This window comes from Saccopteryx leptura, chromosome 11 (genome assembly GCF_036850995.1).
Source record: "Saccopteryx leptura isolate mSacLep1 chromosome 11, mSacLep1_pri_phased_curated, whole genome shotgun sequence".
Lineage (NCBI taxonomy): Eukaryota > Metazoa > Chordata > Mammalia > Chiroptera > Emballonuridae > Saccopteryx > Saccopteryx leptura.
This window is the reverse complement of record NC_089513.1, coordinates 57032650-57046560: the sequence shown is the minus strand read 5'-3', so window position 1 is coordinate 57046560 and position 13911 is coordinate 57032650. Positions and strand designations below refer to the sequence as shown.

Below are 13911 nucleotides of genomic sequence, written 5' to 3'. Positions count from 1 at the left end.
ACATTCAGGCAGGAAGGGAGAGAAATGAAAAGCTTCAATTCTTTGTTGCGGCTCCTTACTCTCCTTAGTTGTTCATTGATTGCTTTCTCATATATGCCTTGACTGGGGGTAGGGGGCTACAGCAGAGCAAGTGACCTCTTGCTCAAGCCAGCGACCTTGGGCTCAAGCCAGCGACCATGGGCTCAAGCCAGAGACCATGGGGTCATGTCTGTGATCCCATGCTCAAGCTGGGTGAGCCTGCACTCAAGTTGGCAACTTCAGGGTTTTGAACCTGGGTCCTCTGCATCCCAGTCTGACACTCTATCCACTGTGCCGCCGCCTGATCAGTCTAAAGTTCAAGTTTCTAAAAGACCAGTTAGGCTACCCTTCACACTAGAGCAAAAAGACAAACCAGCACCTACTGTCCACACACCCACACCAACAACAGTAAGAAAACCAGCCAATCAAAACAAACCAAAAACTTCTCTTCAGAATGATCAGCCTCAGAGCAGAGAACACATTCCAGCATCAAGGGCTTCCCTGCCCAAGTGAAACCCTCCAGCTTGTGTGTGTCAGTCCTGCCCACACATACAGGCTCCCAATCATGCTTTGAATACCTTGTTCTTAACTGTGATGGACAACTAAGTAATACTATATATTTGAAGAAGGCCTGGCATATAAATTAGCCCTGGCCAGTTGGCTCAGTGGTAGAGCGTCGGCCTGGCGTGCAGGAGTCCCAGGTTCGATTCCTGGCCAGGGCACACAGGAGAAGCGCCCATCTGCTTCTCCACCCCTCCCCCTCTCCTTCCTCTCTGTCTCTCTCTTCTCCTCCCGCAGCCAAGGCTCCATTGGAGCAAAGATGGCCCGGGTGCTGAGGATGGCTCTGTGGCCTCTGCCTCAGGCACTAGAATGGCTCTGGGTGCAACAGAGTGACGCCCCAGAGGGGCAGAGCATCACCCCCTGGTGGGTGTGCCGGGTGGATCCCGGTCGGGTGCATGCGGGAGTCTATCTGACTGCCTCCCCATTTCCAGCTTCGGGGGGGGGGGAGATATAAATTAAAAGAAAAAATAAACTTGGAAGAAGGCAAATCCAAATAACAGAATAAACTTCTAGTAAGTATCCTCATAAATATCTGAGAAAATAGTGCATTCAAAAACAAGTGAGTCTGGCCACTGGTGGTTCAATGGATAGTGTCGACCTGGGATGCTAAGGTCCCAGGTTCAAAACCCCCAGATCACCAGCTTAAGCATGGGATCACTGACATGATCTCATGGTTGCTGGCTTGAGCCCAAAGGTTGCTGGCTTGAGGCAATGAATCACTGGCTTGGCTTGAACTCTTCTGCTCCCCACCCCTACCCTCACCAAAGCACTTATGAAAAGCAATCAATGAACAACTAAAGTGCTGCAACTACAATGCTTCTCATCTCTCTCCAGAGCTCTCTCTCTAAAAACAAAAACAGGCCTGACCTGTGGTGGCGCAGTGGATAAAGCGTTGACCTGGAAATGCTGAGGTCACCGGTTCGAAACCCTGGGCTTGCCTGGTCAAGGCACATAAGGGAGTTGATGCTTCCAGCTCCTCCCGCCTTCTCTCTCTCTGTCTCTTTCTCCTCTCTGTCTCTCTCTCTCCCTCTCTCTCTCTCCTCTCTAAAAAATGAATAAAAATTTTTAAAAAATTAAAAACAAAAACAAACAAACAAAACAAGTGAATGTGTTAATATAAAAAATCAATGAGCAGAAAATAGAGCTCCTAAAAATTTAAAGTTATTGCTAAAATTTAAAAATTCAATAAAAAAGCCCTGGCCAGGTAGCTGAGTTGGTTAAAAGTATTGTCTTAAAAAGCCAAGGTTGTGGGTTTGATCCCTCATCAGGGCACATACAAAAATCAATCAATGAATGCATAAATATGTGGAACAAATTGATGTTTCTCTCTCTTTCTCTCTCCACTCCTCTCTCTCTAAAATTAATAAATTTTAAAATAAAAACAATTTTTAAAAAATCAATACAAAGGATTTGAAATAAAAGTCAAGGAAATCTCCCAGAAAGCGTAATAAGATAAAAGCAGATTTAAGATCTATAATAACACTGTATAAAAGCAAAGAATAATATGAAAAAAAAATTAATAAAAAATTATATTTATGACAACACCAAAAAGAATAAAATACCTGTAAGTAAATTTAACAAAAAGACCTGTACACCAATAACTACAAAATATTATTGAAAAATATAAGATCTAAATAAAATGAAAGATATTTCATGGTCATGAATGAGCAAAATTAATAATGTTTAAGATGGCAATACTTCCCAAACTGATCTGACTCAATGCATTCCCTATCAAAATCCTAGCTAGCAATATCAAAGGCACAAATCCATGAAAGAAAAAAAAACAAATTAGCTGGACTTAATCAAAATTAAAAACTTCTGTTCTGCAAAAGACAAGTAAGAGATGAGATCCACCCAGCAACCCCATCTGGGGCCGGTGCTTGAGTACCAAGCTATCCTCAGCACCTGGGGCCCACACTTGACTCAATAGAGCCATTGGCTGCAGGAGGGGAAGAGGGAAAGAAAAGGGGAACAGGGAGAAGCAGATGGTTACTTTGCCTGGGTGCCCTGACTGGGAATCGAACCCAGGACATCCATCCATACACTGGGCCAACACTCTATCCACTGAGCCACTGGCCAGGGCCCTTCACTGATCTTAATTGGAGAAATTGAAGATGATAATAAAATTCATATGGTAATGCAAGGAACCCAAAATAATCAAAAAAATCTTGAAAAAGAACAAAATTAAAAAACTCATACTTCCTGATTTCAAAACATACTACGTAGTTACAATAATCAAAACAATGTGTACTGGTATAAATATAGACATAGAGCCGTGGCCAGTTAGTTCAGTTGGTTAAAATATCATCCTGATACGCCCAAGTTGAGGATTCGGGTTCGATCCCCAGTCAGGGCACATATAAGAACCAATGAATGATCTTTATGACTTTAAATTAGGTAATGGTTTCTTAGCTACAATACCAAATACATAAATGACTAAAAATATAGATTAAATTAGACTATGTCAAAATATATGATTCTTGTGTTCCAAATGATACCATAAAGAAAGTGAAAAGACAACACACAGAATGAAAGAAAGTACTTGCAAGTTATATAGCGGATAAGGAACTTGTACCCAGAATATATTTATATAAAAAACTCCTATAACTCAACAATAAACAGACAAAGAAGCCAATTAAAACATGGGCATAAGTTCAGAATAGACATTTCTCCAAAGATGATATACAAATGGCCAATTAGCACATGAAAAGATGCTCAACATCATTAGTCATCAAAGAAATGCAAATCAAAAGCACTTCATACCCACTAAGACGGCTATAATAAAAGACACATAATAACAAGTTCTAGTGAGGATGGAGAGATATTGTAACCCTTATAGACTGGTGGTAGGAATGTCAGCAACGTATGCAGGAACTTCAGAACATACTTTATCAGTTCCTCAAAATGTTAAGCACAGAAAATATGACTCAGCAATTCCACTCCTAGGTATATACCCAAAAGAAATAAAAACATATTTCCAAATATAAACTTGCACATGAATATTCACAGCAGCATTATTCACCATAGCCAAAAAGTAAAAACAATCCAAATCATCAACTGGATTGTGGTATACCCATACAGTGGGAGATTATTTGACCATAAAAGAATGAAGTACTGATAAGTAGTACAGTATGCATGAATCTCGAAAACATTATGCTCAATAACAGAAGCCAGACATAAGACAACATATTATATGATTCCATTCATATTAAATGTGCAGAACTGGCTTATAAAGACACAGAAATATCAGCGGTTGCCTAGGGACAGGGAGGAAGAAATGGGGAGTGACTGCTAATGGATATGAAGTTTCTTTTCAGGGTGCTGGGAATGTTCTAAAATTAGATTGTGGTGATGGTTTCACAACTTTGAAAATACACAAAAACCACTGAATTGTACATTTAAATGGGTGAAATTTAAAGTACTAGTTATATATTTCAAAAAAGCTATTTTAAAAATCTAAGACATACGGCATCTATCTTAGACTCATACTATTCAGAATTCCAGTAAGAAAGATGTTACATATAAAAATAATAATAAAAGAGAATGTTCTGCCTGATCTGTGGGGGTGCAGTGGATGGAGCAGTGACCTGGACTGAGGTTGCCAGTTCACAACCCTGGACTTTCCTGATCAAGGCACATACAAGAAGCAACTACTACAAGATGATACTTCCTGCTCCTCCTCCTCTGCCCCCACCTCATTTTTCTCTCTCTCTCCTCTAAAATTAATAAAAATAAAAATCTTTTATTAAAAAAAGGAATGTTCTAGTTTTCAGCTCAAAATAAACCCTCTCCTCTCTGAAAAGATTCACAGGTGGCCAACACAATGCCCACAAAAAAAAGGACTCACACTAAGGATAAGGAAATAAAACTAAATGTTTCCAGAGAGAAGAAACAAAGTCCCTTTCAGAGAGTAAAAAACAGACTATCATCAGATTTATCAGCAATATGGAATGCCAGTATTATGACAACATTTGAAAAGTGTCTTCAAAGTTACCCCCAACAAGATTTTAATAGAATTCCATATCCAGGCAAATCACCAATCAGGTATAAGATGAAAATAAATACATTTTCAAAATATTCAGGACCCATAAAGTTTATTTCTAATACTGCTCTAGAAGATACTTTAAGGCATGTTACAACAAAAATGAGTAAATTAGAAAAAACAAGACACAGAATCAAAGGAATAGTGGAACCAATTTAGGACAGTAACAATGTGAATCCACTATAAGACAGCTTAGTTCAGACCTAGAAGCAATCAGTTATGTCTTAAAATAAGACTGAAGGCTCCACTGTGGGGAGAAGAGATTAAGAATTTAAAACAACATAAGGTGTTAATGACTAATGATGCAAACTCAAGAAAGACAATTAAAACTCAAGAAAAACAAAGTCACTCAAGAAAGGAAATGTAATTAATGACTATACAGTCAATATATAATCACTACAATATTAACATGGTTTACTGATTGGTAGTTTTAGAATATATCAGTAAATAAAGCAGGAAAGATTCAAATATCATTACAAAACAGAGAAATAAGACTAATAAAATTTACTGACAGAGCACTTATATGCTAGGAACTGATCCAAGTACCTTATCCCTCACAATAACTATAATACAGTAGGGAGGGTTATATGACTATTTTATAGATGAGGAAACTGTGGCATTAAAAGATTAACTATCTTGCCCAAGTTTACACAGCTAGTACATGGCAAAATGGATTCAAATTCAGACAGTCTGATTCCAGAGCTCATGCTCTAACCATACATGCTGTCCCTCAAAACATAGATTGTTGTCAAGCTTAGCAATATAAAAGTATAAGTATAGGTTACATACACCCCATCCTCCACAGACTTCTATACAGTCCATCAGAAGACACTTTAAAAGCAGAAAATTCTGAGGTTAGTATTCACAAATGCAAGGAAACTGATATCCTTGCTTTCTATGCTGTTAAGTATGGTGATCAGTATGATCTCTCAAGACTGTCTGGGCCCAACCAGGTGGTGGCGCAGTGGACAGAGAGCATCAGCCTGGGACGGGAGGACCCAGGTGCAAAACCCCAAGGTCGCCGGTCTGAGGCACAGGTTCATCCAGCTTGACCGTGGGATCACAGACATGACCCCATGGCCACTGGCTTGAGCCCAAAGGTCACTGGCTTGATGCTCACCAAGGTCTTTGGCTTGAGCAAGGAGTCATTCACTCTGCTGCAGCCCCCCCCCCCCACCCCACATCAAGGCACATATGAGAAAGCAATCAATGAGCAACTAAGGAGACTAAGGAGCCATAACGAAGAATTGATGCTTCTCATCTTTCTGCCTTCCTACACACACACACACACACACACACACTCTCTCTCTCTCTCTCTCTCTCTCTCTCTGTTTGGAGCCTTCCCTTTTCTAGATCCGTAAAGAAATGTACAGTTCTTCTTAAAACATTTATATTCTGTCTACTGATTTAAAAAAATAAAAAATAAATTCTAAAAGGAAAAAGCAGGGCTACTAAGTCTCCTTTAAATCATGAATCAAGAGATAGTGTTTCTGGCTGATAGAACAGGACAGAAAGGGTTTTTTTTGTTTGTTTGTTTGTTTTTGGGGTTTTTTTTTTTGTTTTTTTTTTGTATTTTTCTGAAGCTGGAAATGGGGAGAGGCAGTCAGACAGACTCCCGCATGCACCCGACCGACGGGGATCCACCTGGCACGCCCACCAGGGGCAACGCTCTGCCCACCAGGGGGCGATGCTCTGCCCCTCCAGGGCGTCGCTCTGCTGCGACCGGAGCCACTCTAGCGCCTGGGGCAGAGGCCAAGGAGCCATCCCCAGCGCCCAGGCCATCTTTGCTCCAATGGAGCCTTGGCTGCGGGAGGGGAAGAGAGAGACAGAGAGGAAGGAGGGGCAGGGGTGGAGAAGCAAATGGGTGCCTCTCCTATGTGCCCTGGCTGGGAATCGAACCCGGGTCCCCCGCTGAGCCAACCGTGCGGGGGGCCAAGAAAGGTTTAACTGTATTGTAGAAACTAAAAAGGTGCCTGGCCTGTGGTGGCATAGTGCATAGAGCATCAACCTGGAACACTGAGATCACCAGTTCAAAACCCTGGGCTTGCTCAGTCAAGGCACACACGAGAAGCAAGCAATGAACAATTAAAGAGAAGCAACTATACTTCTCGCTCTCCCCACCCCACCTACTCTCTTTGTAAAATCAACAAATAAAATCTAAAAAGAAACTAAAAAGGTAACTAACAGAGAAACTAAAAACAGTGAAACAAATGTGGGGGGGGGGCAGAGGAGAGGATGGTAACTGAGCTATGTCCTAATACAATGTAGCAGAAAGGCAGTTTTAGATATATAATATCTAGAATTGATAAATTATCAAACAGTAATATAAGCATATAATTTAGCCATATGGCTAAAAAAAATCACTAAAAGAAATAAAAATAGGGCCCTGGTCAGTTGGCTCAGTGGATAGAGTTTCGGCCTGGTGTGTTCTGTGAGATAGAACACATGAGGGTACACATGAGAACCAACCATCTGTTTCTCTCCCCTCCCTCTCCCTCTTCTCTCTCCCTTTAACTCTTGCAGCCAGTGGCTCAACTGGTTCAAGCATTTGCCCTGGGAGCTGAGGATAGCTTGGTGGATTCAAGCATCAGTCCTAGACAGGGGTTGCTGGGTAAATCCAGGTTGGGACACATGTGGGAGTCTATCTCCCCTCCCTTCACTTAAAAAAAAAAAAAAAAAGCAGTTACTAAATTAACAGTGGTTTTCCCTGAGTAACAGAATGAGGAGTAGGGAGAATTAGTCAAGGGATTTATTTTTCATTATGTATCCTTCTAACAATTTCACGTTTTAAAAAGAGGCCTGTATAGTCTGGGTTAAAAAGAATACATAACACATAATAGTTATATCTTTAGAACTGCATAAAACCAAAGGAAACTTTGAGATCACCCAGCCAAATAATTTATTTTAAAGTTAAGATGTGGCAGATGTATTTTCCAAAGAGGGCCACACCAGTATAGCACATCCGCATTCTCTTTTCAGTATGACATCCATACTCCTCCATCAGAGGTGGGGCCTATGTTCCCTACAACTACGGAGAAAGTAACACCAGAACCTCTAAAGTGACTCCCTGAAACACAACACAGCTTCCCCCAGCTCTCTTATATGAGACATTATCTTGGAAGCTGTGAGCCAATAAGAATAAATCTGGCTAGTCTCAAACCAGCAAGCCACAGAGATCAAATAAGAGACTATACTGACAGAGGAGAAAGGTGAGAGGGGAGGAAGGAGGGAGGGAAGGAGGGAGAAAGGAAAGAAAATATTACTAGCCCAGAGTTAAGACTTACCAGTGAGCCTTCAGATTTGCAATGTCCAATAGAGCAGCCACTAGTCAGTCACATGTAGCTATTTAATTTTAAATTAATTAAAATAAAATATAACTGTAAAACCTGTTTTTCAATCACATTAGTCATATTTCCAGTACTGAGTAGCCACATGTGGCTAGTTCCTACTGCACTGGACAGGGCAGATGTAGACCATTTTTACCATAGTAGAAAGTTCTAGTTAACAGTGTTGCTTCAAATAATTCCAGACTCCAGCCTTCAAACAGCCCCAGCTAATGCTGCAAATTCATGAACAAAATAAATGCTGTTGTTTTCAGCCACTGATATTTGGGGTGGTTTTTTTTTTTTTTTTTTTAAATTTTTTTTTTTAATTAATTTATTTTTTACAGAGACAGAGAGTGAGTCAGAGAGAGGGATAGACAGGGACAGACAGACAGGAACGGAGAGAGATGAGAAGCATTAATCATTAGTTTTTCATTGCGCGTTGCAACACCTTAGTTGTCCATTGATTGCTTTCTCATATGTGCCTTGACCACGGACCTTCAGCAGACTGAGTAACCCCTTGCTGGAGCCAGCGACCTTGGGTTCAAGCTGGTGGGATTTTCCTCAAACCAGATGAGCCCGCACTCAAGCTGGCGACCTCGGGGTCTCGAACCCGGGTCCTCTGCATCCCAGTCCAACGCTCTATCCACTGCGCCACTGCCTGGTCAGGCTGGGGTGGTTTGTTATATAGACATAGTAAGAGCAATACAAGGAAAGTAAAGCTCAGAATGTGAAATAATCTGTTGGAATTCTGGAGTCCAGAACCAGTCAAATGGTGAAACTAATCTCATTTTACTTCAATGTCCAATAAGCATTTGTGAAAAAACAAACAAGCCTGACCAGGCGGTGGCTCAGTGGATAGATCATCAGACTGGGATGCGGAAAGACCCAGGTTCAAGACCCCGGGGTGAGCGCTGGCTCATCTGGTTTGAGCAAAGCTCACCAGCTTGGACCCAGGGTCACTGGCTCGAGCAAGGGGTTACTCGGTCTGCTGTAGCCCTCGGTCAAGGCACATATGAGAAATCAATCAATGAACAACTAAGGTGTCGCAACGAAAAACTAATGATTGATGCTTCTCATCTCTCTCCGTTCCTGTCTGTCTGTCCCTATCTATTCCTCTCTCTGACTCTCTCTCTGTCTCTGGAAAAAAAAAAAAAAAAAAGAAAAGAAAAAACAAACAAGAAAATCCTTAATACTCGAGACCTCCATAATTTTAACCTCAAATAATATGCCACTATGCACCAGAGGAGTTGTCTCTATTAATCCATAAAAAGATCTGATGATTACTGGCTCTGAAGGAAAAACAGAAATCTGAGAAATATTAGCATCAGTGAATTAGTGTTTAAAAAAAAAAAAAGGCTTAGCTTCTTTTCAATGAGTTTACTAGAATTGCCATTTGACAGGTGAACCTTCACTTGATTTTCCTGTTTTTACACTTATACTGCACTCTTTACTTTTTGAAGTATTTTGTGTTATGAATTTTTAAAATAAAAATCAAAACAATCAAACAAAAAAACCTTTGAGAGTGTTTATCGTTATTAACCAAAAGCTTTCTATACTCCCTTACCAACCAAGGTATTTTAAATAAAATCTAATTTTTCATTATTCGAACTAATAGAAATTATAGACTTGGAAAGTCAAAAAACTAATTTGGAATTGATTTTCCACCTAAATATAAATTGTTATGAGACTTTGTTTCTATTAATAAATAATGAAGCTATACTAAAAAACCTGGAAGTAGGCACACACAGCACAAAGCTGAAATTCACATACAGACTACAAAATTGTCAGCCAGCACGAGCCTAAGTAAAAATGCCGTCTCAAACCTTCCCTGTATAAAATTAGGTGTTATTACAGAGTTATTGTTAAGGTCCTGGCCAGGTGGCTCAGTGGACAGAGCATCATCCCAAGGTTGTGGGTCCCATCCTGGGTCATGGCACATATAAGAAGCAGCTAATAAGTATAAACTAAATGGAACGAAGTGGAATAATGAGTTCATGCTCTCTCTCTCTCTCTCTCTCTCTCTGTCCCTCCACCCTCTCTGGTAATTTAAAAATTACTACTACCTATGTGTTAAAGGGCTCGTATTTTAAGAGATAGGTATTAGAATTATGGCAAAATACTATAAGAGATTTCTTTGAAATTAAAACAAAGCTGGGGCGGTCAGTGTAGGGGAATGTGTATAGATAAAACAAGGGTAACCATGAGTTAATGATTGCTATAGCTACTATTCATCCTACCCTCATCTCTTCTACTTGTGCTTGAAAATGTTCAGAGTAAACATATTAAAAAAAAACAACCACTCAACCAACAAACTTCTCTAGACAAATGTTTTGGTGTGAAATGCAAAGAAAGAGTCAAGAGTTGAGACATTGGCAAACACCACAGACATGAAGGCCAGGCTTCTTAGAATTTCAACTATTAATAAGAAGAACCAAAGTATCAGGAATAAATACAAGATGCTTCTGATCTATCAAAATCATTATTACTTCTTAGTATACATACACACAACTGCTCTCATGTCGGGTTTACAGCCAAGAGGCAGCTGACTCATACTTACATAGAAGTCTAGTATGTGTGGTTACTGAATGTCTCAGTCAATAGTCAATAACTATAGGGAGGCTAATAAAAACACACAAAAGGGCACAAGACTGCTGATGGTCTAAATAGGATGGGAAAAGGAACAGCTATGTAAGATATGACGTTCACCACTAATGAACACAACTTTATGAAGAGTAATAACCAGTCTGATTCGTGGAAAGGCCAGGCTTTGGAGTCTAAGACCACATTCTGTAAACATTTACTAGCTATATGAACCTAGCTACATTACTTAAACTCATTCTTCTCTTAAGAAAAACGACAGTGGTAGCTAACATCAGTAGGCTTGCCTTGATGACTGAGAAAGGTAATTATCAAGTATCTCAGAAGCTGATTTTTCAACCTCAGATGTCAATTTGCCTGCAACCCTATAAGAAACCCCAAGCTAAAACCACGCAGTGCAACTGCTCCCAGATTCCCAACCCTAAGAAACTCCACGAAATAATAAATGTTTACGGAATAAAGTTGCTATGTTGGTGGGCAACTTCTTACATAGAATAGAAAACTAATACATTATATTTAGAGTACAATTTGTCTATCATTGGGCTAGCTAGTTTTTTTTTTCTAAATAGAGTTATTGAGTCTCTTTGCTATGTAAACTAGATTATACAAGAGGTATCCTTTAATTCATATTAACAGAGAACTAACCACCTTTGTAATGTAATGTTTGTAGAAATGGATATCATTTTCAGTACTGAACTTCTTGACTCCGACCTTGCCCAGGGCAAGACAACTATGTGGGCAAAAACCCAGACCACTGTGTCATGCATGGTACAGGCCTTCGCCTGATATACCGTATTATATATGCAGTCTATATTTGCTCTATATCTGTTCTATATTGTAATATTAATAAAAAGAACTCTTAGTCCTACCTGAATGAGGCATTTGCTCACATCACTAGCACAGAGTGCTTTGTTACAACTCAGTGACACAGGGATCCAAGTCAGGAACACCAAGATGGCTAGAGTAATCATAACAACACAATGTGACTTCATGTTTCTTCAAAGACAATCAGTAATCCCAGAGGCTAAACAAACAAAAAGAAAAAGAAACCTTTCATTCAAAGGTAAGTGCTAGGGTAAAAGCAAATACAAAATTGAAGACCAACCTAAGTAAATCAAAACTCATTGTGTTAAGTATGAATTTTGAGTGATCATTTAAAGGTCATTCAATGAAAGATCAAACATGAAAAATTCCCTACAATTTTATCTAATATCTTAGTGGACATCTTCAGAGATCTATAATACTGAACTTTCTCAGACTACCTAGAAATGGTGACTAAAAATCAAAGTGAATATATATATATATATATATATATGTAATCAGTAACCTGAAAGTGTATCAATAGTTTTAAAACTAGTTTCAAATAACTAGTTTCAAAACTGCACTGCAACTATTCAACTCTAGTTTTAGGCTCATTGTTCAACTTTACGCCTGTGTAAAAGCACTTGTATTACAATTTAAAAACATTTAGCAATATGTTCATTTTTAGAATTTAAACAAATTTTTAAATGCAAGTTATTCTAGTAATGATGATTATCTCACAGTTTCTTAACATAATTAGAATGAAACAGCTCAAAGAAAGCTGATAGCGGTTCCTTAAATAACTTAGCAAATAACAAAGAGAATAGGAAATTATTAACTGCATTACAAAATCTAAGTTATTAAAATGTGAAGCTCTTCTTTTGATTCTATACCACGGGTACCATAGATTCTTCAAAGTAATTAAGAAAATATTAGTTTTAAAAGAAAAAAAAACAGCCCAAAATATGACAACCAACATGGCTATTAAACTTTTAAAAAAGAGAAGATACAACTTCTTGGGGTTAAAACACATCCTCGAAATAGAACCAATTAAAATAAATGCCTACTGACGTAAGAGGGATAAAAGGTGCGTTTATGAGGCTTTTACAATTGCTGTAAACTTTCATATTAAGTATTACGAAGTACAATAAGGCAAAAACAGTAAGGTGAAAAGAATCAAGGGCTTTGTACCAAGCATGACTCGATTTTGAAGGAGAAAGCCCTCGTGATGGTTCCTGAGGCCCACAGAGTATTCCCAAAGACCGTTAGTAACCCAATTATCTCATTTACTTAACAACACAGACCACGTCGGATGACTTTTGGAGCCACCAGTACATACATACTTGTGGAGGCCGAGGAAGGTATTTAAAAACTGATTTTTCCAGAACTAGTTTTCATCCTACATCTACCAAGAAGATGCCCCCCCACCCCATCTCTTAGGGTTGTCTTCATCCTACTCCCAAAATCTTACCGGAAAGATGTTCAAGTCAATAGGGACATGTATTGATACAAAGCAGGTAGCGTAATTACTTAAGGGGCTTCTCGCTTTTTTCTGAGTTAAGAACAATATCCCATCAAAACTGTTTTCCTACCCGAGGACCAGTTTCTGAGGCTCTGGCGACCGGCGAGGTCGCCGCGGGAGACGGCACTGACAGCAGCCTTTGTGCGGCCGGCCGGAGCCGTGGGACCCGGGGGACGCGGAGGCCCCGCGGCTCCTCAGCCGGCGCCGGCGCGGCGGGGAGGACCAGGCCACGCGCGCGGGCCCCGCCGGGCAGGACGCGCGCACAGGCGCCCCGGGTCCGGGCCAGGGCCGCCCGGCCTGCGCGCCCAGCCCAGCTCAGCCCAGCTCAGCCCCGCGCCGCCGGCCGCCGTCCCCCCACTTTGTCCTCCGCGTAGGCGGGGCTCAGGCCGCGCGCTCGCCGCTCCGTCTCTCCCGTCCCCTAGGAAGCCGCCACGGCCACGGTCCCTGCAGGCCGAGCTCGGGGCCCGCACCCTCCCGGCCCGCCCCGCTCACCGTGCGCCGCGGCACCGCTAGGCTGCCTGGCCCTGGCTCCGCGCGGCTCGGTCGAGCCCGGGGCGCGCTGCGCGGCTGGCGAGGAGGACAGGCCGCACCTCCGCGCAGCGCCCGCGAGCCGGGGGACACCTTAAAGGGACAGGCCTGCCCGCCGCGCTCCCCGCCCCCGCTCCCTCCTCCGGTCCCGCACTCCTCCCTCTCCCTCCGCCCGCCCTCGGCTCCCGGCTGCTGTCACTCCCGCCAGGGGGCGTCTGTCACTCCCGGGGCGCTCCTGTCAGCGTGCGCCCCGCCCCGCCCCGCCGCCAGCACCCGCCCGAGGTCCCCACCCCCCCGGAGCACACCCACCCAGCGCCCACGCGGGCTTTCTCTCGGCCCAGTTCCCTGCCCGCATCCAGCAGCCCCCTACTGTTAGGCCCATTCTCTGGGCTTATTTCGTGCTGGTCCTGGAACTGAAAAGATGATGTGCACAGGCTCCCTGATCCTCACAGCAATTCTGTGCGCCTGCTGTTGTATGCACCTTTATAAAAGGGATGCAAGACTGAGGCACCGAG

The 13911-nt window shown here is 41.7% G+C and overlaps 1 protein-coding gene across 2 annotated transcripts in view; it reads right to left on the bottom strand.

Moving 5' to 3' along the window:
• TWSG1 (twisted gastrulation BMP signaling modulator 1) overlaps positions 1–13519 on the bottom strand; it is a 52737-nt gene extending 39218 nt beyond the window's left edge. Inside the window, exons 1-2 of one of the 2 annotated variants that reach the window (XM_066352617.1) lie at positions 13361–13519; positions 11415–11569 (exon numbers count right to left, since the gene is read on the bottom strand). In XM_066352617.1, the coding sequence (XP_066208714.1) occupies positions 11415–11537 (123 nt within the window). In that variant the 5' untranslated portion in view covers positions 11538–11569; positions 13361–13519. Of the gene's footprint in view, positions 1–11414; positions 11570–12938; positions 13207–13360 lie in introns of those variants that run through there. The other variant, XM_066352618.1, reaches the window with a different exon arrangement.
• Positions 13520–13911: the final 392 nt, after the last annotated feature.